Here is a 23452-nt window from a genome sequence, read left to right on the forward strand (position 1 = left end):
CTGTCTGTCTCTCTCTCTTTCTCCCTCCCGCCCTCCCTCCTCCTCTATCCCTCTCTATATATCTTATCTATCTCTATCCCTCCCTCTCCCTCTCTCTCCCTCATATACACATACAATTGTAATAAAAAAAGATTTTTGAAAAATAAAAAGACAGCCAGAAGATAGCTGGGCAGGTAAAGGTGTTTGCTATGCAAACCAGGTGATCTGAGTTCAATCCCTGAAAGCCACAGAATGGTAGACTTTCATACATGTGCCGTGGCACATGCGACCACACATATACATCATATACATACGCACACAATAATAATAAAGGCATGGGGCACAGTGGCACACAACTGTAATCCCACTCAGGAGACTGACAAAAGAGGATCATGAGTTCAAAGCCAACCTGGCTACAAAGAAAGACTATAGCCCCACCCCTAACATTTTTTTTAAATAAAGTTAGTGTGCCAGTAGGAACAAAGTTGACTTATTAAAAGCCTCAAAGACTAGAGTCACATCCTGGCTGCAGACCTGAGTCTGCCTCCCATCTTCACAGCTGCTCATCTTCCTCCTGTCAGGCTCCAGCTGCATGGCAGAACGGTTCACTCTACCCTCTCAGCACCAAAGCCATCCGCAGCTGTCCTAGGCTTGAGTCTCATCTGACCAATGTGACCAGGGAGCATCAGAACCTTTATCCTGGCAGGGTCCTTTGCCCACTCTCGGGTGTAGGAGGCTGTGTGACCATCCTGGGCACAGGTGAGGAGCTCTTTATGAAACCAGAATCTAAAACAGTAGACACTGAGGGGGCATCCCCAACAGACCCTGTGGTCTAGATTCAAATGCCAACTTTAGGGGAGTAGAAGCAAGACCACCATGGCACTGGCAGGAAGGACTTTCCCTTACCTCCCAACAGCTATGTATTCTACCCCTCCAAGAGAGTGAAGTGGAGCAAAGCAATGTGTATGACCCAGAGACACCCCCAACCCCAACCCCCACCAAGCAGGCACAGCATGGGAGAGAGCAGGCAGTGAGGAGGTGGCCAGGGCATATGGGCAGCACACATGGAAGGCTGGTGCCTCCCTTTTCCTTGCAGCTCTACACCCGGAGAGACGGAGGAACTGGTCCTAGCAGAGCTTCATGCTCCTTCCCACATTGTGCCCCCAGATGAAAGCCACAGGCAGTACTGGAGAAGATACATCAAGTCCCAAGCCAGAGAGTCCTTAAAGGTCAACTGGGTTCTTGTTTGTAAATCTGTGTGTGTGCAAGTGCATGCATCCCATGGTGTCTGGAGGTCAGAGGTCAACCCTGGGTATCAGTCCTTACTTTCCACTGTGCTTCTTAAGCCAAGTTGACTGACCTGTGAGCTTCTGGGCATTCTCCTATCTCCGTCTCCTCTCTCACCATAGGAGGGCTGAGATTACAGTTATATTTTAAGTAACCAATTACCTGTTCTGCCTTTGTGTAGTAGCTGGGATGGACCCTCATAGCCCCATAGTCCCAAGAAAGATGTGTGCAGCATCCAGGGAGTCAGAGAGCCTGGAGAGTTGAAGAGTGCATACCTAGCTGGAGGCCGGATCAGAGATTCGCTTAGTGCAGCAGTGTGTTCTGTGAATACCCCAGGCCCCAGACCAACTCTGAACTGTAGTGCCTGTCTGCTCCAAGGTAGCCCTATAGCATAGGTAGACAAGTGGCAACAAAGAAGTGCCATCCAGTGTGTGATCCTTCTCTGGTACAGTGGTGGTGACAGGGTGCGCAGTTTCAGGCCAGTAGGAAAAGGGTGCCCCACAGCTTCCACAAAGCCAGGAAGCTGTGACCTGGATCTGATGTTTTCTCAAAGCATAAAAGTGCCCTAGTTTCTCTCTTCAGGCTTCGGTGAAGCTGTGCCAAGATTGGCTTTTAAAGGCTGCCTGAAATGTGGTTTGGAGCCAAAAATCTATAGAGCCAGTGCATTTGTGACCTTGTTGAAAGTGCTTACTGGGAAGAATCTAGGAACGTGATGGTGGGGCATTGCTTTAATAAATTTAAAGGAAAATCATTTGGTCCAAACCCACTCCCATTCCTATCCCACCTGACTATTGACTCTAGCCCCACAGCAGCCATGTCTCTCATTCATCCACACCCTTCCCCCACCTCCAATCCCTCACCATCCCCCATGCATCAGTAATGAAAAATACCAAGTGGGTAAAAATAAGGAGCCCCGAGATAGCCCTGGAAATTAGGCCACAGCTGTCAAGCCAGGCAAGAGCCCTCAGTCTGAGAATGAAGCTGCTGGGAGCAGGTGTCATGGGCTCCCAGCTGTGAGGGTGGATGAGAACCTACCTGGCAGATAGTACTGGGCAGGGCAAGGCGGCTGCTGCTGCTGCTGCTGCTGGCCCACAAAGCACTAAGCAGCCATTCGTCACTTAGCAAGCCTGCCCAGGTACTCACTGTCAGGCCTGGTGCCCACTGCAGTGAGGAGCTAGGCCCTGCCCACCAGGGTTAGTCATGGTCACAGGCGGTAGCATCGCAGCATGAGAGTGCTCTGTGGGAGCAGATGGGGTGGGGGTAGGGTGCCAGGGGATGGAAGAACCCAGGGAAACTTCCAGAAAAAAAACTTTGTCTAAGCTGAGGCATGAAAGGTCGGTTGAGCCCAGTGGGAGTGGGAGAGCAGGGTGCTTCTGACCCTGCTCTGAGTCCACAGGCTGAAAGGAGACTTAAAGGAGCAGGGACCCAGAAGTGAGGGGGAGCGCAGGCTGGCTGCTTCACAGGTGGCTCTGCAGTACCCAGTGAGCCACTAAAGGGCCAGAGCTGGCTCATGGGGTGTCTGAGTCCCCAGGAGAACCTGTCTCACAGCCGCTCTGAGTTACAGGTATGCATGAGGTGAAGTGAAAACTTGGCTCTTCCACACTTCTAGAACTTCCAGTGGATCAGAAGGCATTTGGGGCCCAGACCCTGCCCGGAGAAAGTTGAAAGAAATAGAGGGACTCACTCATCCACAGTGACAGCTGTAGCCTTTCACCCCACCCCCTGCTATTATGGTCAGAAAACTCCAAAGGTTATTCAGGAAGGTGATTCAGCCAGCTTGCTTGACAAGGAACCTTGCTGCACTGTAGCTAGTTCTGCGTACTTGGGAGAGGTGATGTAACCAGATCATATGAACTAAGTTGTGCCCCCAAACACGTGGCCCCTGTCAAGTGACTGTTCAGGGATGCTGCTTCCATCAGTTCTCTCCAGGTCCCTCTGAATTTAGACTTTCTTCACCCAGTCATCTCTCCCGAGGAGGCCCATTTCCTTCCTCTGCCATGGGCTGAGCTCTTCCTTGCCTGCCTCTCCTTTCCTGAAGGAGACCCCTCCCTCCCGTCTCTGTCGGAAGCCTAGCCCTAACACTTGGCAAGTCCCAGAGTCCCCTTCCTTCCACCTTCCCTTGAAGCCTGTGTGGCTGCCCCAAGTCAAACTCTCCTGCTTCTTCTGATCCCCGGTAGTGTGGAAATTGACTTCTCGAATCTTCTGGACCCTCCACAGGAAAACCTGTCTAGCCTTTCCCTGGGGGAAGCTCAAGGTAGAGAAATGACTGCCCTCCATTCCACCTCATTCTCATCATCAGCTATGTGTAATGTAGAAAGCAAAGCTGCCACCTGAAGCCCAGCCCCTCAGAACAGTGGAACAGCTGTCAAGTGTTCCCCTGTCTCTGTAGTTAAAGCTCTAGGAAGGTAGGTCACAGCCTGTCTCGTTCCTGTGGTGTTCTGAGGACTGTCTCGGGGTCTTCACAGTGTATAACTAGGGTCCTTTCCTCAGGCTGCTGACCAGTGTCCAGCTCAGGAAAGACAGACATTAAAGATGTAGCCATAGGTTGAGCAAAAGGATGAGAGGCAACTCTGTCCAACCCATGGTTTGTGACCTTAGTGGACTGCCTCCCTCAGGTGTCCTCCTGATTATCCCGCCTGCCACCCATTCTTGGTTACCCTTCACTTGACTCTTACCAACCCCCTCAAAAAGGACATCTGGATGGGCAGCCCAAGACCCCTGAAACTTAAAATTAGAGGAAATTGAACAAGAAAAAAGCACTATTAAGTTTTTCACAGTTGTTTATTATGTTCATATATTATATATGTTAGGCATGGGGTATAGAGGTCGGAGAACAGCTACAGGAATCAGTTCTCTGTCTCCACTGTGTAAGTCCAGGAGACAGATCTTGGGTCGTCAGTTCAGGCAACGAACACCCCACCTGCTGAGCCCTCTCACCAGCCCAAAAATGGTATTTAAATAGCACCCATAAGGGGAACCTGCCAGGCCAAGCTCTGGGTGCATTTAAGCATCACACATGGTACCAACCAGGACACTTGTGTGAGGCCATGTGGCTGCTCCAAGTGAAGATGGGGGCTTCGACTCCATTGATGAGACTTTGTCACTTGTTAAATTCTATTTCAGGAGAAAACTTCCCCTATAGTAGCTCTCTTGCCTCCATGAGGAGCCCAGCCTTTTTTCCCACTCGTATTATGCTAATCACTCCTTGCAAACAGGCAGACTTTGTAGGAGGTTTGCCTGGTTTTAGATGAAACATACGCCTTTGAAGCAAAGAGCCACAGTAGCTAAAAATACCATTTCCCGGCTGTTGATCCTCTCGTTTGTAAAATGCATGTTTCCATTGTTAAATGTGCAGCCGTCCCTATGCCCTGCCTCCACTGCCACCATATCGCCCAGCCAGGGTCCTGCCATCCATTGATGAGGTACCACCTTCCCTGAGTCTTGCTCTACGGCTTATCCCCTGCCTGCTACCACACTAGCCTTCAAACTCATGCCCCACAAGACCTCTACCACTAAACTGTCTTCATTTTACAAGTTCTCCTAAGTTGCCTGAGCTAGCTTTGAACTATGGATCCCAGGCAGCCTTGAACTTATTAGACATGGCCCTGAACTCTAAGCTGGAGCACAGTGGTTTGGGGACAGAGGGGCTCTTCTCTGCGAAAGTCAGAACACGTGGGTGTTAAAATCCCCTGCATTTCTCGGAGTGTGGATGACTGATCTCTGCTCGAGTGTGTTACAGTGGGATCCTGAGGGAAGGGAGGTCACTGGCACAAGCCCTGCTCACAGGGAGCCTGAGCTATAACCATGGCCTAAGACAGATGCACCCTCCAGGGTGACTCTCAAGGACACCTCGTGACTAAGGCTCTTCCTTATTTTTATGCATTTAATCCAGTGAAGGTTTCCTGGGAAAGAAAGATTTGTACTAAAGCCTACTTCATATATCTTAAAATTCCCCAAAAAGATGGTCACACAGAAGGAATATTTACAGCCTTCTGGGTTAGTAGTAAGAAAGGGCACAAAGCAAAACCTCTTTCTGTTTGCCTCCAGACACCTACTTCTCCCTGTGCCGTCTTCTCTCACCATATCTGCCCTTTAGACCCTGAACTTGTTACCATTTTTCAGAAAGCTCTGCAGTGCCGCTGCTCTGATGTTTGTTCTTTGATGCCAGTAGTGGGTAGTAGCATTTAACTTCCTCTTCTGTTTCCCACTGCTTAGCTCAGTGCTCTTTAAGTGGACACTTGTAAAGAGCCACAGAAAGCCATCTCAGTTCATAAAATCTCACTAAAGATGTGAAGACCAGAGATGCTCTGGTTGTTACAGCTCCTGAACGAAGCACTGTCTGTGAATGTCAAATGCAGTCAGAAAGGCAGGAGTAGCATATGCCAGTGCAGTGGCTGGCTAGCTGCTCTTCATCCTTCAGGAAAGCTGATGCCTGAGGAGGACTAGTCACTAGGCTGCCAGAGGAAGCCACTGTCTAAGGGGAGGATGCCAGGAAGAGTCCTGGGTCTCTTTTTCCTTCTTTGTGAACAGAGAAAGTTAGGCCTACACACAGCAGGCAGAGACCAGCAGGGAAGAGAAGGGATACCAGGCAGGAATGAAGACAAGGGGCCTAGGGAGGTGAAGGTGGGGCCTTCTGCCCAAATCTCCAAGTCAGAGCCCAGACTCAATAGCTGCACAAGGTGCTGGTAAATTCTCTCCCATATTCTCCCAAGGTGGCATTGCCAGGGCCCGGAGCAGCCACCCTAATGGGCAGGTTGGACAGCTTGGGAAGGTAAAACACTAGTCTCCAGAGAAGGGGTCTCAGTGCAGGACCCAACATCATATACATAGATCCAGGAGCTCCTCAAGTAGGGAGTCTCCCTAATTTTAGGGGAGCCCACATAGATAAGTGAGGTCACTGATGGAACCAAGCATGGTAGCTTTACACTGAGAAGTGCCACCAGAAGTCAGAATGGCAGGCCCAGGTTAGAACTCTCAGAATACATTGAATCGTGTGGAGACAATCAGAGCAGTTGTCAGGATCCCTGGCCTGGATCCACAGCTCCAAGGCCAGTGTTTGAAGGGAAGCATTGTCACCTCAGGCCACGATTGCGTGCACACTGGAGCTGCTGCACCCACACCAGCTCAGACTGTAGGACAGAGGAGCCAGGGAAACCTGGCCAAGGGCTGGGTGTCTGGCTGCACACTGCAAGGTAAAAGGAAGGGAATGCTACCCATCTGGAAATGTTGGGGATCTATAAACAGTAATGGTGAGCCATCCCTTGGCCTAGAACGAAAGGACTCACTCGGGAATGATTAGATGAAGAAAGAGGAGATGAGCAGAACAATGGGAACAGAAATGCTGTTGGGCAAGGGACACCCCAGTCAGCCGTTCAAGGGGATCGTGGTACAGCCCCACTGGGCCCTGGGCACTGCAGTTCCTGCTTCCCAGAAGCCTGCTCCTGAGCTGGGAGAGGAAGCGATGCAGATAGAGGGAGAGGGACCATCTCTGCCCTGGGCTTTCAAGATGTAGGTGGAGAAGAGAAGTGGCCTGGTTCTTTCTATTGCTGCCATACACTGTCTGGCCAAACAGATACCAGATTCTGATTGCACTGTGGTCCTGGACTCAAGTTTCTTCTGTCCTGTAAAAGTTGGAGCATGCAAGCCAGGCTAGAGAGTGACAGAGATATATACAGCAGGAAGGTCTGAGCATGCCAGAAGCAGCATGCCAGGCCGGGTAGCCTCTTCACAGGCAAGCACTGCTGTGGGGAAGGCATATTGTGTTCTCAGGAGAAGGTCAGAGCCCAGGGGGCTTCAGAGGGAAAGCAGTTGTGTCAATGGCTCTCGGATTATCACCAAGGAGACTCCAGGGAACTTAGGACTCAGGGTGCCGTTTCCCTGGCAGTACCAGCCCTGGATGCAGAATGGCAACTTTGACCATATCTCCCTGGGGACCAGAAGTCAATATTCTAAAATCCCCCACCCTGGACCTTAGGCAGCAGCTGGCCTGGGACCTCTGACAGAGGCTTCTGGGGACCTGCTGTTGGAGTCACTTCTGTTAACCTCTCCTGTGATCCACGTTCAAGCCTGGTTGTGAGCTGGGCACACAGTTTCTAGCTCCTTCCCTGGCCCCTGAACACAAGCCATCACCCCAGCAGCTGATGCTGAGTATGGATCACAGGCCAACATGGCTGCAACTGGATGTGGTCACTGCCACAAGGGAGATCCTCAGTGCAGGGTGGTTCATAGTTACACGGCCTTGGGACTGTGGGGCGGGAGCTTCAAGGACTCCAGTGGCTCCTATAGCAGAACTATCCTTAGTATCTCCTTGTAAACAAAGTTCCAGGTTGTGCCTTGTGCCAGCTGGGCCTGTGGGTTGGCTATGTAGTGAGGTAACAGCTGAGAGAACTGGTGCTGGGCATAATGGCCACCTGGACCTGGATGGGGATGAGACCTCTGCTCTGTGCCACATCTGCATCCTCGTGTAGAAAGGGCATTGTAGCAGTGACACCTGTGTACATGAAAAAGCATTTCACCCGAAGACTGCCTGTTGTCAAGAATGTACCAGCTGCCCTTTGTTTATGGCCACTGAGAGAAGGAAATGGAGGTCCCGGCAGAGAAAATGCCCACAGTGGCAGAAGGTAGGAGTTAAGAAGACTGGTCTTTGGGCGGGAGCCAGGGCTGCCCCCATTTCCTCTCCTTGCTCACCAGCCTTGTCCTCTGTGTGCTGCCTCTGTCTTCAGCACCAAGGCACTCCCTCAGCCCAGGTCCAGGATATCTCCCATCTCTCCTTGCCTCAGGCCCCTACTTTGTGACCTACATCCATCTGTATTCTGAAAGTCTAACCACCAAAACCAAGTACCTCACAAACTCCCCGAGCACACTCCAGATCCATTTTACCCCGAGGCCCTGTGCTGGCCGCTTTATGTCAACCTGACAGTTTGCAAGTGGGAACCTCACTTGAGAAAATGCCCCCTACCAGGTTGGCAAGCCTGTGGTGCATTTTCCTGACTGGTGATTGATGTGGGGGGGCCCAGCTCATGGGGTCAGTGCACTCTTGAGCTGGTGCTCCTAGGTGGTATAAGAAGCAGATTAAACCAGGAGCAAACCAGTAAGTGGTTCTCCTCCATGGCCTCCACATTCCAGCCTCCCGGTGGGTTCCTGCTTTCAGTTCCTGCCCTGAATTCCCTGGTTAGTAACTACAAGCTGTAGGAAGAAATTAACCGTTCCCTGCCTGAGCTGTTTATGGTCATGGCAGTAGAAACTCCAGCTGAGACAGCCTCTCAGCATGGAGCTCCACAGGCAGGCTGAATTCCACACCAGCTCACCAGACTCTTGGTCCTTCCTAGCTGTTGTTTTTCAGTTTCACAAGGATCCTTTCCTTCATTCCAGTCTCCTCCCTTGACTGAGAAATTTGTATGCCCAAGAAAGAGCTAGAACTGATCTTGAAGGGCCAAGCACAGCTCTGGGAAGGGATAGTAGGAACAGACTGGTAACAAGACAAGAAGAGAGGGAAGCTACCCTAACAAGGAAGAGGGTGCTTGAATGTAGCCCAAAGGAGGCTCTGGTAGCGCCTGTGGGTGTGCCTTGGAAAGCATCAATACATGGGGAATAAGACCCAGCAGGTCCCTGGCCATCACAAGATATCTTCTATTCTGGGGAGCTTTTCCTAGGGCAGAGCCTCCTGAGCACCTGGGCTGTGGAAGAAACACAAGTCACCTCTCCCACTGTTCCCTGTAACTTCAGTGCCTAGAGCAAACTCAGAGTAAGGACCTGCTGCCTCAGCAAAAGGTCAGCTTCCATGTGACAGCTCCCACCCTCGAGACCATCCTGGGGTAAGCCCACCCAGGTGTCTATGACAACTCTTCCTCCAGCCTGGCAGGAGCTTCTATTGAACTGAGGGACAAACAGCACGGAGGACAAAAGGCCCCTTTCTTCCTCTCACTCCATCTTCTGTCCCCTTTCCATCAACTCCCAGCAAGACCCAGAAAAACAAGCCCTCATGCTGCCGCCTCCTCTTTCCCCTCCCCAGAAACTTAAGTATATCAGACACATCAACTGCATTAAACACGATAGATTTTTAAGGCATGAGTTGGCAGAGTTACCGAGGCTCCCTTTGCCCTGAGGGGCACACTGCCTAGGACTGATGGAAATAAAACAGATTTACAGTTTTCATACATGGGGGGCAGGGGGTTGGAAGGGAATGGGGGAGGAGCAGGGAGCACTGGGACTCTAGAGCCTTCTGAACCTCGGCTGAGAGCCCACACCTCCCACCCAAGCTTCTGGCTTCTGACTGGAAGTCGCTTTCTCCTTAAGCCCTGAAGGAACCCAGCTGTTAGGCAGGGAGGGACTAGGCACTGCTCTCGGGATGGCTCTGGCCTCTGCGTTTTCTAGCCTTGCTGCTAGGGTACACCCAGGTTTGTTGGCTTGGAGACTCTGGGGGAAAGTATCCAGACCCCCAACCCCCCTGGCCTCAAGCTGTTAAAGGGAAGATGAAAATCAAGTAGTGGCCCATGTAGAGAAGAAGCAAGAACCCCCTCCATGTGTGGTTCTGCTGTGGGTGGGAATGAAGGGCCAGAGAAGAAGACACTAAACAGGAGGCTGAGCTGAGGGGAGAGATGGTGTGCTCTGCCCTGCCCTCGAGACAGGTGAGGGCACTGACACCCGGAGTTTGTGCCCCTTTCCCGTCTTGCAGAGGCAGGTTTGAAGGTATCGCTTGGAGCCCTGGTTATCTTTGAGGGCACTTACTAGAGATCTCTGGACCGAGGTGAGAGGCAGAAAGAATTCACAGCCCTGATGCCAGACTATAAAAATAGGCACAAAACTAAACGAGGCAGTGCTCTGAGCTGGGGGTTTCCGCTTAGGTATGAGATAAATCAAGCAGAGCCATTCGTAACAGGAAGTACCCAGTGAAGTCATCTAAAGCCTGCTCCTCGTGTAACAGAGGGAAGGCTCTCAGGAGCCAGGACACACTTAGGGGAGAATTCCCAGAGCTGGGACACCCTCCTCACCTGAGACCTGCCAGCTGAAGGTTACTCTGAGTGTTCTGCCTGTCACTGGCCGGCCAGCATGGAGGCAGGTGAGAGTGGGAGCAGGAATGCATGTTATTAATAGCCACTGGGGGAGGCTGCGGTGGAAGGACGGTGGGCGCCCAGCTGCCGTCAAAATTGCTTGGCAGGTTTGTAGTTAAGTGTGTCCCCCACAGGCCAGCTGTCAGCACTCTGCCAGTGGCCATTTTAGTATGGTGACATTGAGACAGTCGAGACTGTCTGCGACTCCTGCCTGGAGATCAGTCATCCCCAGTCTCCCTTTACCCATCTTGGGTACCCTTCCCTACCTGTGCCCACTAGCCCAGGCTTGGCTCCTGAAAACACCCTGCAGGTTAGCACCATCCGCCCAGCTGGTGGAAGAACATTGACCGGAGCCTCTCCCTTCCTCCCAGGCAGAGCACCACACACACACACACACACACACACACACACACACACACACACACACACACACTAAATATCCCTGCTGGAGGTCAGAGGCCTTTCTGCTTCTGCCTTTTGTCACTCCCTAAAGCAGGCCAGGCCTGAAGAAGGAGGGTGAGCCTGGAGAGAGGTAGACAGCAGTCTGCTTGCCCTGTGATTGGCATAAGCCCCTCCCTAGCTGCCCTCAGGTCATGTCAGTGCCACCACCCCCTTAGGCTGTGATAAAACAAATCAGGCCATAGGAACCATGGGGTAGCAACATGCCCTTACAAGACTCAGAGTCAAAGCCAGAAGAATCCAGGAAGGGGGCCGACATGAATGTCTGGAGCATGAAGCCAAGGCACCTGGGAAGGATCTGTGACAACACAGAGGGGGAGGGCTCATTTGACCTTGCAGCTATGCTAGCTTGTACTGGAAGGATAGGCAGGAGTGGGGCCCTTCAGGATGTTCCTGATGCCACATGCAGAATTGAGCTTGCCCAGGAGGACTCAGCAGGAGGAAGGCACACTGGAGGGAGACCACCATTGATGCCTGGCTCATCTCTTGCTCTAGGTCAAGCTTTCTCCTGTCTGTCCTAGCCACATAGAGGAACCTAGGGAGCACCCAGAGGCACTAAATGGTGAGGGGAAAACCACCTCCACAAGGTTCTGGGCTATGCCTGATAGGTGTAGAGCCCCAGTGGGGACCAACAGCCCATCATTGCCTCCAAATGAGCTCCTTCCCATACACACACACACACCCTAGCCACTTACCTCCTGCCATTTCCTGGGTCGTAGCCCCACATGAATGGTTTCTTACTGATAGACAGAGACATGGACCCATGTCTGGGTGAGCATAGGAGGGCCTCCAACACACCCTATTTAGGTTCCCTCCTGCCCCCTCTCTGCCTTGTCCCCAAGCACTTTCCAGGCCATTGTCTCATGATGAATAGCACTTTAATATGGGTATTAAAAAATATGGGCAAACGTGTAATGCTTGCAAGCTGTGTTCCATTATTGGCGCTATGCTTGAGAGCCAAGCAGGCAGCTCAAGCCGGGCTGGGACTCAGCAGAGAAGTGATGACGCAGCAGCCCTGCAAGGCAGCCATCTGCCAGGCCGCCCATGGGCAGGGACAGGCACACAAGAGGCCGAGTGATGAGGACAAACTCAGGGCAGAAAGCTGGGTCCTGTTTCTAAAGTCTCCATTTTCCCTCCCCATCATGTGTGTCACTAGCAGTGTGGGTCTTCCCTTTAGACAACTCTTCTCTGCAAAGTGCAAAAACAAAAACAAAAAACCCACACAGGAAGACCTTGCTCACACTCCAGGGCTAGGCACATGGAATAGGATTTGGGATTAGGATCTGACAGAGGAGATACAAGCATCCTATTCTGACTTAAAGCTCTCTCGAGTGTGTTCTCTCCCTCTCTCCCCCTCCCTCTGCCCCACCACCCCCCTCTCTCGTCCTGTGCAGGCTTGTTTCCTGTCCTCTTTGCTTCCCAAGGCACTTTACCCTGTGAGCACTGTGGACTAGATAAGCTGCTGCTGCCCTGCCCTGTAGGGTCCTGCTGTCTGTGCCTTTCTGACACAGTGGCTCCACCTCGGCTTCCTTCCCCTTATCACAAGTCCTAGCTGAAGGAATAGAAACACCCCCAGCAGGAGTCCCCCAGGTTATCATCAGATGCCCAGAGCATCAGGAGGGCTGAAAGTCAGGCCTTGGCAGGGACTTCCACTTTGCCCTCTAGGGACCACTCCCCAGCTTCCCACTCCCACTGTGGCCTTTCACAAAGGGCACACCTAGTGAGAAGATACTGTAGTTAGGACAGAGGTAGGTACCTCTCAGAGACAAAGACTTGGTCCCCAGGGTGGTGCTGATGGAAGGTCACTGGGAACATGCCCTTGGAGGGATTGTGGGACCTCAGTCTCTGCTTCCTGGCTTCTGATGGAAGTGGTTTTGCTCCACCCCTGTGCTCCCAACATGGGAGTCCATCCTCAACAAAGACCCAATGCCAGGGAGCCTTCAGGCTTGCACTGGACCCTCCAGAATCATGCACCAAAGAAACCTCTTAATATCGATTTGGATGTTTCATTAAATTAGCAAAGCCGGGGTGGGGGTGCCATGGAAGCACAGGCTCTAGAGACGTCCTAGGATGAACTGGCCTCCTGAGGGAGTCAGGAGATGGACAGGGCAGCTCTGGGTTGGCATGCTTGGTGAAGGGTTAAGTTCAAGTCTAGATGTCTGTTCTCTGCCCGCCAGAGCATTTACAGCATGCTGCAACCTGCCTATGAGTGAGCCGAGAAGTGCCAGAAGAGGGAACAGTAGTCTCCACAGGCCTATCTGTGAGCTTTTTATTCTTTTTCCATTTTTCATGTGTAGAGGGGGCTTATTTTTCATATGTGGGTGTGCATTTATGCACACACGCATGTAGAGTCCAAGGTTGATGTTGGGTGTTGTCCTCAATAGCTCTTCCATCATACTCAAACCCAGAGCTTACAGATGTGGCTGGTCTAGCCAAGGTACTCTCAGGATTTCCTTTCCACCTTCTGAGGCTATCACACACACCTGACGTTTTCGTGCATCTGACCAAATTCAGGTCTTTGCACTGCACAGCAGATACTGTAACCACTGGGCCACATCCCAGCCTCCGTACAGGAAGACTCTGAGCAGAATGAGCGCGGTCCCCTTGTGCAGTAAAGCCAGCCATGGTGACAGCTGCTGCTGCTGCTGCTGCTGCTGCTGCTGCTGCGAGTCCTTGCCTTTGTAGCTTGTGTTCTAATGTGAGAGACAACAGCCTACAGAAGTGCAGCCACAGTGACCAGCGCTCTGAAAGAAGTCAGGCCTGCCTGCCTGATGTCAGGCTGCCAGACAGAGAAGGCACGTCAGACCCAGGTTTCCCCGGGGTGCAAAGTGGACTTGAGACCTCAGGGGCCAGAAGACCAGCCCAGAGGCTGAGGCTGGAGAGAGTTTGTGCTTAGCCGCAGGGGCTAGGCTTCACAGTAGACCCAGCCAGAAGCCATAAATGAGGCCCTAAGAAGTGGAGAGGCTGGCTTGGGTTTGCCTTTCAGATTTGTCAGAGCTGGTGTGGGAGGAGCTAGAGAAAGGCGGCTTAGCCAAGGGAGTTCATATTGCTTTTACAGAGGACCCAAGCTTGGTTCCCAGCACCCACACCAGGCACCTCACAACCATCTGTAACTGCAACTCCAGGGGAGTCTGAGGTCCCCAGCCTCTATGGGCATCTATAATAAGACACAGACAGAGAGACACATAATTAAAAATAAGTATTTTTAAAATTAAAAAAACATTTTTAAATGAGTAGGAAGTTGGACTGAGAGGTGTGTTAGGATTGAACCAGCAAGACACATGGCTGACTTTTTCCCTGGACAGTGGCCCATTCCCAGAGGAGATGAGCCTGAGGTGGGATGCCAAGGCAAAGCCCCAAGTGTGTGGCCAGACCGGGGTGAGGAGCTGGTGACCCTGAAGCTGGGTTGGCAGTGTAATGGTGTTTACTGCTGCAGGAAGGCAGATCTGCAGGGACACCAAGAGTTGCACTGTAGCCCTGTGAAGCTCCAGATGCCTGGGAGACATCCACAGGGACTGTCCCCTCTGGAGTCCCTTCAGTGAGGCGCATGTGGAAGTCACTGACCCTAGGCCACTTTGAACATATATCCATGGGACTCAAGCCCACTGTGAGACAAAGACCAGAGGAAGGGGACACGGCTGTCCAGTGAGGTAGGGAGAACAAGCGGTAACAAGAAAACTGCCTGACCTACAGGACCGACCGTCAGCATTCTCAGGTCCTCTGGGGCAACAGGAGACCACGGCGCCTGCCTGCCCAACCATCTCCAACCCATGCATACATGAGTGCCACCCCAGACTCCGGCTTCTGCACATCCCAGCCAGGCTGACCTGGGGTCCTTGGAAAACACTGCCTGGCAGCCATTCAGCTGCTGCTCTGTCATGGAAACAGTGGCAGCAGCTGTGGGCGATGGACACTTGCAGCCATTTGTCAGTACTCCCTCCCCAGCTTGCCCTTTTTGAACATTTCTGTCCCACGGCCTTGGAGATGGGGCTCCTCCAGGGGTGGACAGGGATAGGAAGTGCTGTCTGAGTCCACCTGCTTGCTGGCTGTCATCTGTACCATGGAGGCTCTTCTCCCCAGGTGCCATGCACCAAACATCAGCCTGCTGCTCCCCCCATTTTAGACAGGTATTGCCCCCTTTAAGAAATAAATTGCTAGGCAGACATAGGGGTCACCTGACTGTATTTGAGACCACAGGGCTCCAAGGCCTTTGCCCATCCACATAGGAGTGGCCATTTATCTCCTGGGTGGCTGTGCAGTGGAGATTCAGTAACCCCTTGTTCATGGCCCCACCTCCACCCCCACCTCATTTAGCTGTCTTTCATGGTCTCTTGCCCAAGCCTCCTGGGCCCATGGGATCTAGGCTGAACACATTTGGGATTCTTGGTTTTGTCTCTCCATTACCAAGAGCTCTGGAGTTTGGGGCTGGGACTGGGGGTATGGCTGAATTGTCTCAAGTCTAGTTGCAAAGCCATGACTGGTGTTCACAGTGAAACAAGAAATCAGCCCTGATCAAGTCCCATGCAAGAAGTAGCTCTGAGGCAGGGTGCCCCACAGGGTGGTGCCTCACAGGGTGGGTCGTGTCACTCAGTACACAGCACCTGGAAGCCTCTGCCCCTTGTCTAGTTCTGTGGTATTGCTTCCCTGGTACAAGGACAGGCAGGCAGAAGACATCAGCCTCACATCAAAGACCATGGGGACAAGGTACCTTGACTCTATCCAATAGGAAGCTGGCACACTTAGCTGCTTACTGCCCCTTGCCCACCTCTGCTCTACCCACAGGCCCCTGGAAGTCTGACCCTAGGATGTGTTCAATCTGCTGTTATTTCACTTTGCCCCAGGGACCCTGGGAAGCCTGCTTTTCCTCATTCTCTAGGTTCCTCTCTGTAACAGAGCCTCTTTCTTAGAGCCCAGTTCTTACCCCAAGGCTTTTACTAAGAAATGTGCGGGGCCGGTGGAGCCAGGCACCACTATGGTCCAGTTGTTTTACCTCCCTATGCCACTTGGTTGACATAGGGTCACTTTAGCCCACAAGTGCCGCTGGGCCTAACAAGCTGCATACATCCCTTCAAGCAAGGCCAGAACTGAACAGCACAATCTTACCCCAAGAGATTTACTTGTGTGTGGAAACATTCTCAGATGAAGATGGAGTCTAGAGAGAATTAAGATCCAAGATGGGCAGAACCACCTTGGTGTAGGGAGGCATTGTTGATATATACGGGAGACATCCAGATATAACTTACAGACTTGTTGCTGTATATGAAATCCCAGGACGGCATCTCAGGGCATTCCGGCTATCCAGAGGCCTGACAGTTTTCTGAGGGAGGAGGGGCACAAATAGAGCTCATGTGCCATGGTTTCTAGGTCAAGGTAGGTGATACTGGGAAGTAAGGAGGTCTTCAGTGTGCTGCCGCAACCCCTGGGGTCCTTTCCCCATGCAAACCCCAGCTCTGAGCCCCCCCACAGTCCTGGTAAAGTGCAGGTTCCTCTAGGACCCTGAAGAGCCTCCAGGGTATAACCTCTGCTGACATGTTTTCCAGGCAGCTCTGCCTCCTGCTGAATGCGGAGAACATCTTCCATTCGATGGCAGACATCCTGCTTCAAGAGGAGGACCTCAAGTTTGCGTCCACCATGGTGCACACCCTCAATACTATCCTGCTCACCTCCACTGAGCTCTTCCAGCTGAGGAACCAGCTCAAGGACCTCAAGACTCTGGTACTCCCCACTCACCCAGCCACTCCCAGGAGGGGATGGCTAAACTAAGAGTCTTCACAGCCCAAGGCCAGGTCCACAGGCTCTTCCCAGTCACTCCCCCACCATTCACTGTCCCTTTGGAAACAGGCTCTGCTGGTTCTGGTATGCTCTGCTCAGCAAAGTCCCTTTCTCATGGTAAAAATTGAAATATTGCTGGAAAACAAAGGGTTAATTGCTCTCCTTGTATTCCTCCCTGCTTTGGCCCCTCTCCCAGCTGGACGCATCTGTCTCATAAAATGCCTATCATAAGTGCATCAAAATGCATGACACCTTATTGCTTCCTGTCCCAGGTTTTGGGTAAGGGTGCCCAAAAGTTGGTCAGAGAGAGTAGAGCAATTGCCAGAAAGCCAATACACTGGGCTTCCCTCAGCTTACAGGGACCAGTGCCATCATGGTGCCAGGGACTTACTTCCCAATCAGGGTGTGGGTCACTCTCCCTCTGCCCCCTGCCTAGCATGACTCTACCTCAACCTCTTTCTGGGAGTCTCCAGGGCATTTAAGCCCATGTCTATAAGGACATCTGAGGCCAAGTGATTTGGAATGATCCAGGCCACAGCCCTGCCTTCCTCCTGTGGTTCCTTGCAGACATTTACAGAAGCCATAAGAATTTTCCTCAGGCTCAGGGGCTCCTTCAGTGTGGGCTGGTCTGCAGGACTGGTTTCCTGGTACTGAGAGCATGGGGTGGACTTTGGTGGGGAAGGAAGGGAAGCTGGGGTTTAAGAAAGGAGCCTGTGCCCAGACAGAACTTCTTCTCAGCCTGGGCTCTGGGACCACAGAGTTCCAAGAGACAATTACTGTCATTTTGCCAGTGGCAGAAATGCCAGTTTACAAAGGGTAAGCTCACTTTTGACTAGGCCCTTGCTGCCACTACCACGTGGCTCTGTGAGGCCAGGAGGTAATGACAGGGTCTAAGGAGCTGTCAGCATTTCCTTTGTGACAGCTCGTTCCCAGCTGGGCTGCCAAACACAGCCCAGTGCTGAGCTGGCAGCCCAGCAGCCCCCAAGAGCCCCATGTCACAGCCCCTCAAGGTCCTTCCTCCTCAGGTCCTCTGTGGACCCAGTGACAGGGAGCCAAGCCTTCTAACTACTTCACCTCTCCCTCAGGAAAGCCAGAACCTCTTCTGCTGCCTGTACCGCTCCTGGTGCCACAACCCAGTCACCACCGTGTCCCTCTGCTTCCTCACCCAGAACTACCGCCACGCCTATGACCTCATCCAGAAGTTGTATCCTCTCATTGTCATCCATCCCCCAGGGAGGGCCAAAAGTGGCCCTGCTGCCATTTCCTGTGACCACCTTCAGGGCTTGGGACATCACCAAAGCCTCCCACCAGGAGTGCTGTGTGGTTGTGGTGTGGTGTGTTCAGGAAGGAGCTGTCATCAACTCCTTCTAAAGACCCTTTTAGACCCCCTAAAGGGGAGATAGGCCTGGAAAAACTTAGGAGTGGAGACCAGCTGAGGTGCGACCCACCTCCTGCCTTAGGAAAGAGACGGGTCTCTCCTGCCAGCCCCTCCACCACAGCTCTGTGTAAGAACGTGCTGGGGAAACCTGCAGGCAGGGCTGGGTCACATGTCTAAATTTTGGAAACTTGAAGAAGGACCAGGAGCCCAGCACACATACACAGGATGCATAGTGACCTGCCTCACCAAAAGGCATCCATAGTCAGAGGGGTTTTTTAATCTGCTGCTGGGAGTCAGAACAGCCTCCTCTTTGAACCTGGTTATGACCTAGGATCGGAACAGTGTTCAGGGAGTAAAACTTACTTCCTGCTGTGATGGGATAGAAGCTGGGGCCAGGAAGGCTTCAGGAAAGGGTTAAGTATTATTGCCTGGCACCCTTTCATAGCCTGAGGCTATTTGTCTTGGCCACTTGTGTGACCCAGACACTGAGAGCCCACTGGCCAGTTCTAAGCTTCCCTGGCCTGCTAATGGGCTGTTCTCCCAGTCAGAAACCAAGCTGCAGGGTCACAGTAAGTGTCTTCCTGTGCCCCGGTAGACAGAGGACCACTTCAGCAGCAGAATCCAAGCACCCATGCAAAAGGAGCACCTGGGCCACGCCCCATTTAGAGGGACAGAAAAACAGATTGGATCTATGTCCTCTTCATGTGCTAAGTCCAACTTTGAAAGACTGGAAACCAGGTCTGGGGAAGGGACACATGAATTCAAATAGACTCCCTGGGATCCGTCCTTTGCCACTCCTTGGGCAAAGACACTCCCAATAAGGAGACTTTCCTTGACTGCCCACTCAGTGGAGACCTGGAAGTCACAGTGGATTTCCTCACAGAGGTGGACAAACTGGTGCAGCTAATTGAGTGCCCCATCTTTACATGTAAGATCCTGTCAGGGCCATAGCTACCTTGCCTTCTGCTGACCTGGAGGCAGAGGGGGAAGTTTGGAGCCAGTTTCAGATACCACTCTTAACTGAGCTCAGAGAGGGGAAGAAGGTGAAGAGCCCAGGGGTCTTCTAGAATGTCAAGAATGTAATATCAGAGAAGGTGGCGATTGGTGATAAGAGGCCAGCTACAGTGGGACGGGGTCATGGCATCAGAACTTAGTTTTGTCTGTTTCCTCAAAATGGGTCACATACACACAGGCCAGTGCTGACATGAAACCCATCAGGATGTCCAGAGCCTGCCCTGGGCTGTCCCTCGCTGCCCTCCCCAGCCTGCTGCCTCTGCCCTGACTCTCTGGGGCTATAGGGATCCCTGCTTGCCCAGGAGCTGCCATGTGCCAGGAGCCACTGGGTGAGTGCTGCCTGGTGAGTAACACCCAGGCTAAATGTGCAGAAGCAGCGGCTGCCTGGGCAAGCACAGTGCTTGGCGCCTCCACACATGCAGCGCCTGCTCCCCAAAGCAGGCAGCACTCCAGATAACACACGTGTGTTTACAGTGTAGTGGAGAAGCCAGAGGCAGCCCTGGCTCTAGCCACCTTCCTAGCCTAGGTGGCCACCTTCCTGGCCTTTGCTCCTTGGCAGCATCTCTGACCTGAGTGATGAGCCTTTACCCTGGGACCCAAAAACAAATGCAGGGGCTCAGGATTTCCCCCTCCCCCAGCACCCTCACATTTAAAGGACCAGCTTCTCTAAGCAGCGGGTGCTCCCATGACTCAGGCCCTGGAGACAGCAGAACAGGAGAAGACCTCAACCTGTCCAAAGTGTACCTTACCTAGCGTCTCACTGCCCGAGTGCCCCTCGGGGTAGAAGGATTCACTTGAAGGCAGGTCTAAGCTAATCGAGAGGAAGCCCTCAGCAGCTCATCCTCAAGTATAAGATGGAGAAGGTACCAACAGCAAAGATGCTAAGCAAACCAAGTTTCCTCGAGGCCCAGCGGGAAGAAAGAACTGGAAGTATGTTCCCTCCACAGCTGCGGACATGGTAAAAAGTTTTCCTAGCCGGGCAGTGGAGACACACACCTTTAATCCCAGCACTCAGGAGGCAGAGACAGATAATCTCTGAGTTTGAGGCTAGCCTGGTCTACAGACTGAGTTCCAAGACGCCCAAGGCTACTCAGAGAAACCTTATCTTGAACAACAAAACAAAGTTTCCCTGTGCACACACTTCGCAGATTAACTGGTCTGTAACCCCAGCAGCTGCTTCTCCTTGTTCCTCCAGCTGGCTGAGCATCCTCCAATGCAGCTCAGTCTTCAGAGCATCCAATCTCCCCAGCCCTGGCCTTCTGAGCACCCAGCTATGTAAATCAGGGCTCACACACGCCCTTAGGTTTGATTACTTTGAATAACCCCAGAGCTCTAGGAAGCACAATTGTTAAGATACACTATGGTGGGAATGGGGGAGGAGAAGAGTGTACTTCTAACACAGTCCTGAGTTTTTATGGTTGATTTACCTTGGCGATCAGCTCAACCTCCAACTCAATCAACATGAAAGACTGTTTCAGAGACCCTAAGGGCGGTGGGAGGGCTGTGCTGGGAAACTTGCATCAATATCAGATGCGTATGTTACAGTATCATAGGTGCCATGACTTCTGCCTCTTGGGATAAGAGGGGGCACTAAGAGGCCACCCAGTTCTCTGCCACCTGGCACCAGGGCCTGGCTGCTCAGGCTCCCAGCATCCTCTTTGTCCTACTGGGAGGCAAGACCAGGCTCCAAGATGCAGGTCTCCTCTCTGAAAGATCTACTCTCTGCCTCATTTTCTACAAATAATGTCTTCCAAGGTTTAAGATGTGGGCAGAGCTACTACAGAGGCCCAGGAGGGAAAGGAGAGCCTCTCTCCAATCTGGTCTCACTGTCAGGCCTTGGGGAGGCTGTAGCCACTATGAGGTGCAGCTGGCCAGTGGCCAGTGGCAGGTTCAGACTTGTAGGATTGACATAGATGCTGGGCAGAGAACAAGAGTGTCCTGCCCTTGAAGGGGTGGTGGTAAGTGGCTGTGTCTCACTTAGATACCCAAATCTCCTCCTGGACACTGAGCTTTGGTGTGCGCCTCACTACACACAAAGGCATTTTCCCATCCTCCCTCCCTTAGCAAAGCCCTAATCCACTCTTTCTCTCTAGCTCATCCTATTTATAGCTCACGTGCTGGCACGTGCAGCACCAACTGGGGAATCTGTTACTCTACAAGCCCCCAGCCCCCAGCCCTCATTATAAGGAAGTAGCCTAGGGAAGGTAGGCTTAACCCAACAGCAGGTGTGGGGATCTCAGGCTGAGGGGCTGCTAGATAGGTCAGTCAAATGGGTGGGTAGGGAGAAATTGGGTCATGGAAATGGCTAAAATTCTCTGAGAGAAGGGCCCCAGGCCTGGCTGCCTGTGGAGGAGCAACTGCTTAACTCTGAGGCAGGGGACTGGGCTAGTATACTCTAGAACAGTCCAGGATTCCCTGACCCCGACTTCTACCCTGCTGCAGATCTACGCCTGCAACTGCTGGACGTGAAGAACAACCCATACCTGATCAAGGCCCTGTACGGCCTGCTCATGCTGTTGCCCCAGAGCAGTGCCTTCCAGCTGCTCTCTCATCGGCTCCAGTGTGTGCCCAACCCTGAGCTGCTGCAGACTGAGTGAGTGCTGGGCCCCAGACACTGCCCTCCAGGCCCTTTCCATGGGAGATCCAAGGGCCCTACCTTACCCCTCTGTCGTTTAACCTTGTTCACTCCACAAGTACCTTCCTCTTGTCTTCAAATCCACAGCAGATCCCAAAATGGAGGTTCTAGGAGTGTTTAAAGGGTAGAAATATATAGGCATGCTTTCCCAAGCAGGCTGGGGGAGCTTAGAGAGACCAGGCCTAAGTGTGAGACCTTTGCCCAGCACAAGTCCCTGGAGAGAGGAGCTCCAGGGATGACGAGTAAGTCAGGGGCCCAGACAGCCAGATAGAGCCCAGAAACTTGGCCCTCTGAGAGCTCCCACATCATCAGGACCTGCCCACCATCATTCCAAAGGAATAGGAAACAAGAATATACCTGCTCTACTCCACTAGGGTCCTGCTCTCAGGAAGAACATGGCTGAGTTGCCCAAGCTGGCACCCTCTAGGCAAGGGGTTCCAAGCTCCCACCCTGAACCCTCTGCTGGCCCTGGCCCCACAGCCTGTTGGGCTGTGTCTATATTTGGTAACCCTTGGAGGCTTTGCCTCATCCACAGGCATTTGGCATCGGAGATGGAAAATTTCACTTGTCAGGTCACCATGGAAACAAGCAGAGCCACTGAGAAGATTTACGCTGAATGGAGTGCACCCAGCTTGCATGAGCTGCCCTGTGTGTCTAGAATTCCCTCCTAGGCCACTGGAGCCACTCAGCAGGCCTGGCGCCTCGCTGCAGCGAAGACCTTGGGCATTTGCCTTTGGGTAGATGCAGACAGCCTCAGGATCAGCCTGCTGCACTCAGGTCTCTGTGGCCCTGTGTCTGCCAGACCAACCTTACAGGCTGCGCAGTCCACCCCTTCCTGCCCCTTTCCCAGTCAGCCTTGTGCTGACTGTGTCTCATCAGCTCTAGGTGTCAATCAAGTGAACTCTGTGAAGTGTTTGGTGGGTTGAATATACCCAGGGTTCAGGGACACCCCTGTGGGGTTGGGCCGGTGTCTGGATCCCTCCCGAATGGCTATCTCCTGTTTCTGAGAGTAGAAAGATCTTAAAGTGACAATACACCTCCTCAGCCTGACTTGTACATTGACCCTACAATATCTGGGTAGGCACTGAGGTGAGGAGGAAGGAGGAAGGGAGAAGGCACCAGGAAGGACACTGCCCTGGGGCAGGCCTCAGGCAGGACCAGAAACCCTGCAGCTTCCCAGAGCTGTTTCTCGGGGCTCTTCTGGCAATATCTTGTCTGAGGAAGGGAGGGAAGGCTGTCCGAGTCAAGGCAAGATAAATCCCCAGAAAGAGAGTAGGTAAAAAGGTTTCCTCAGGAGAATCTTGAGCCCAAGGAATATGTCTTCTATATAGAAGACTCTAATGTGGGTCAGTGGATGATTTCAGGCCTAGAATGGGATCTGCTGTGTGGCCTCACACAGATTCAATACCCTCTCTGGGCTCCCAGTTTTTTTGGTCTATGTATATGTGTACTAAATGGGCAGGAGGTGTTGGGGGGGGGGTCCCAGCTTTCTGGCTTCTGCAGGGACCTGAAAAAGTTGAATGTTGACTCAGGCATGGATACAGTAGGTGGGAAGGGACATCAGACAGCTGGAGGAGGGGTCAGGTTTCAGGGCTGGGGTGCGGAGGGGCAGCTCGCACTCTGGAAAGGGTCTGTGGGCAACCCCAGCCCCGGGTGGGGCAAGCAGCTGGCAGGCAGTCAGGCAGCCACCCACAGCAGAACAGCTGGGGAGGTTTTCCTACTCACCACCCATCACTTCCTTCTTTCTCACTAAGGGTTGGGGCCATGGGCCACTCTCGGGCTTTCTAACCATCCTGAGTGAGGAAAGAAGGATCCTCTGAAAGAAAGGTCATGGTAGATAGACAGGTAGGTGGCAGGGGAGTGCCAGCTCTAGACTGT

General features: G+C 52.6%; 1 protein-coding gene across 1 annotated transcript in view; it reads left to right on the forward strand.

The window, feature by feature from the left end:
• Window positions 1–23452, forward strand: part of Vac14 (VAC14 component of PIKFYVE complex) — a 99388-nt gene that overhangs the window by 73086 nt on the left and 2850 nt on the right. The window contains exons 15-18 of the mRNA XM_021220264.2: window positions 16316–16490; window positions 17633–17751; window positions 18774–18853; window positions 21382–21532. Of these exons, the coding sequence (XP_021075923.1) occupies window positions 16316–16490; window positions 17633–17751; window positions 18774–18853; window positions 21382–21532 (525 nt within the window). The remainder of the gene's footprint in view (window positions 1–16315; window positions 16491–17632; window positions 17752–18773; window positions 18854–21381; window positions 21533–23452) is intronic.

The sequence above is a fragment of the Mus pahari genome, chromosome 20 (genome assembly GCF_900095145.1).
Source record: "Mus pahari chromosome 20, PAHARI_EIJ_v1.1, whole genome shotgun sequence".
Lineage (NCBI taxonomy): Eukaryota > Metazoa > Chordata > Mammalia > Rodentia > Muridae > Mus > Mus pahari.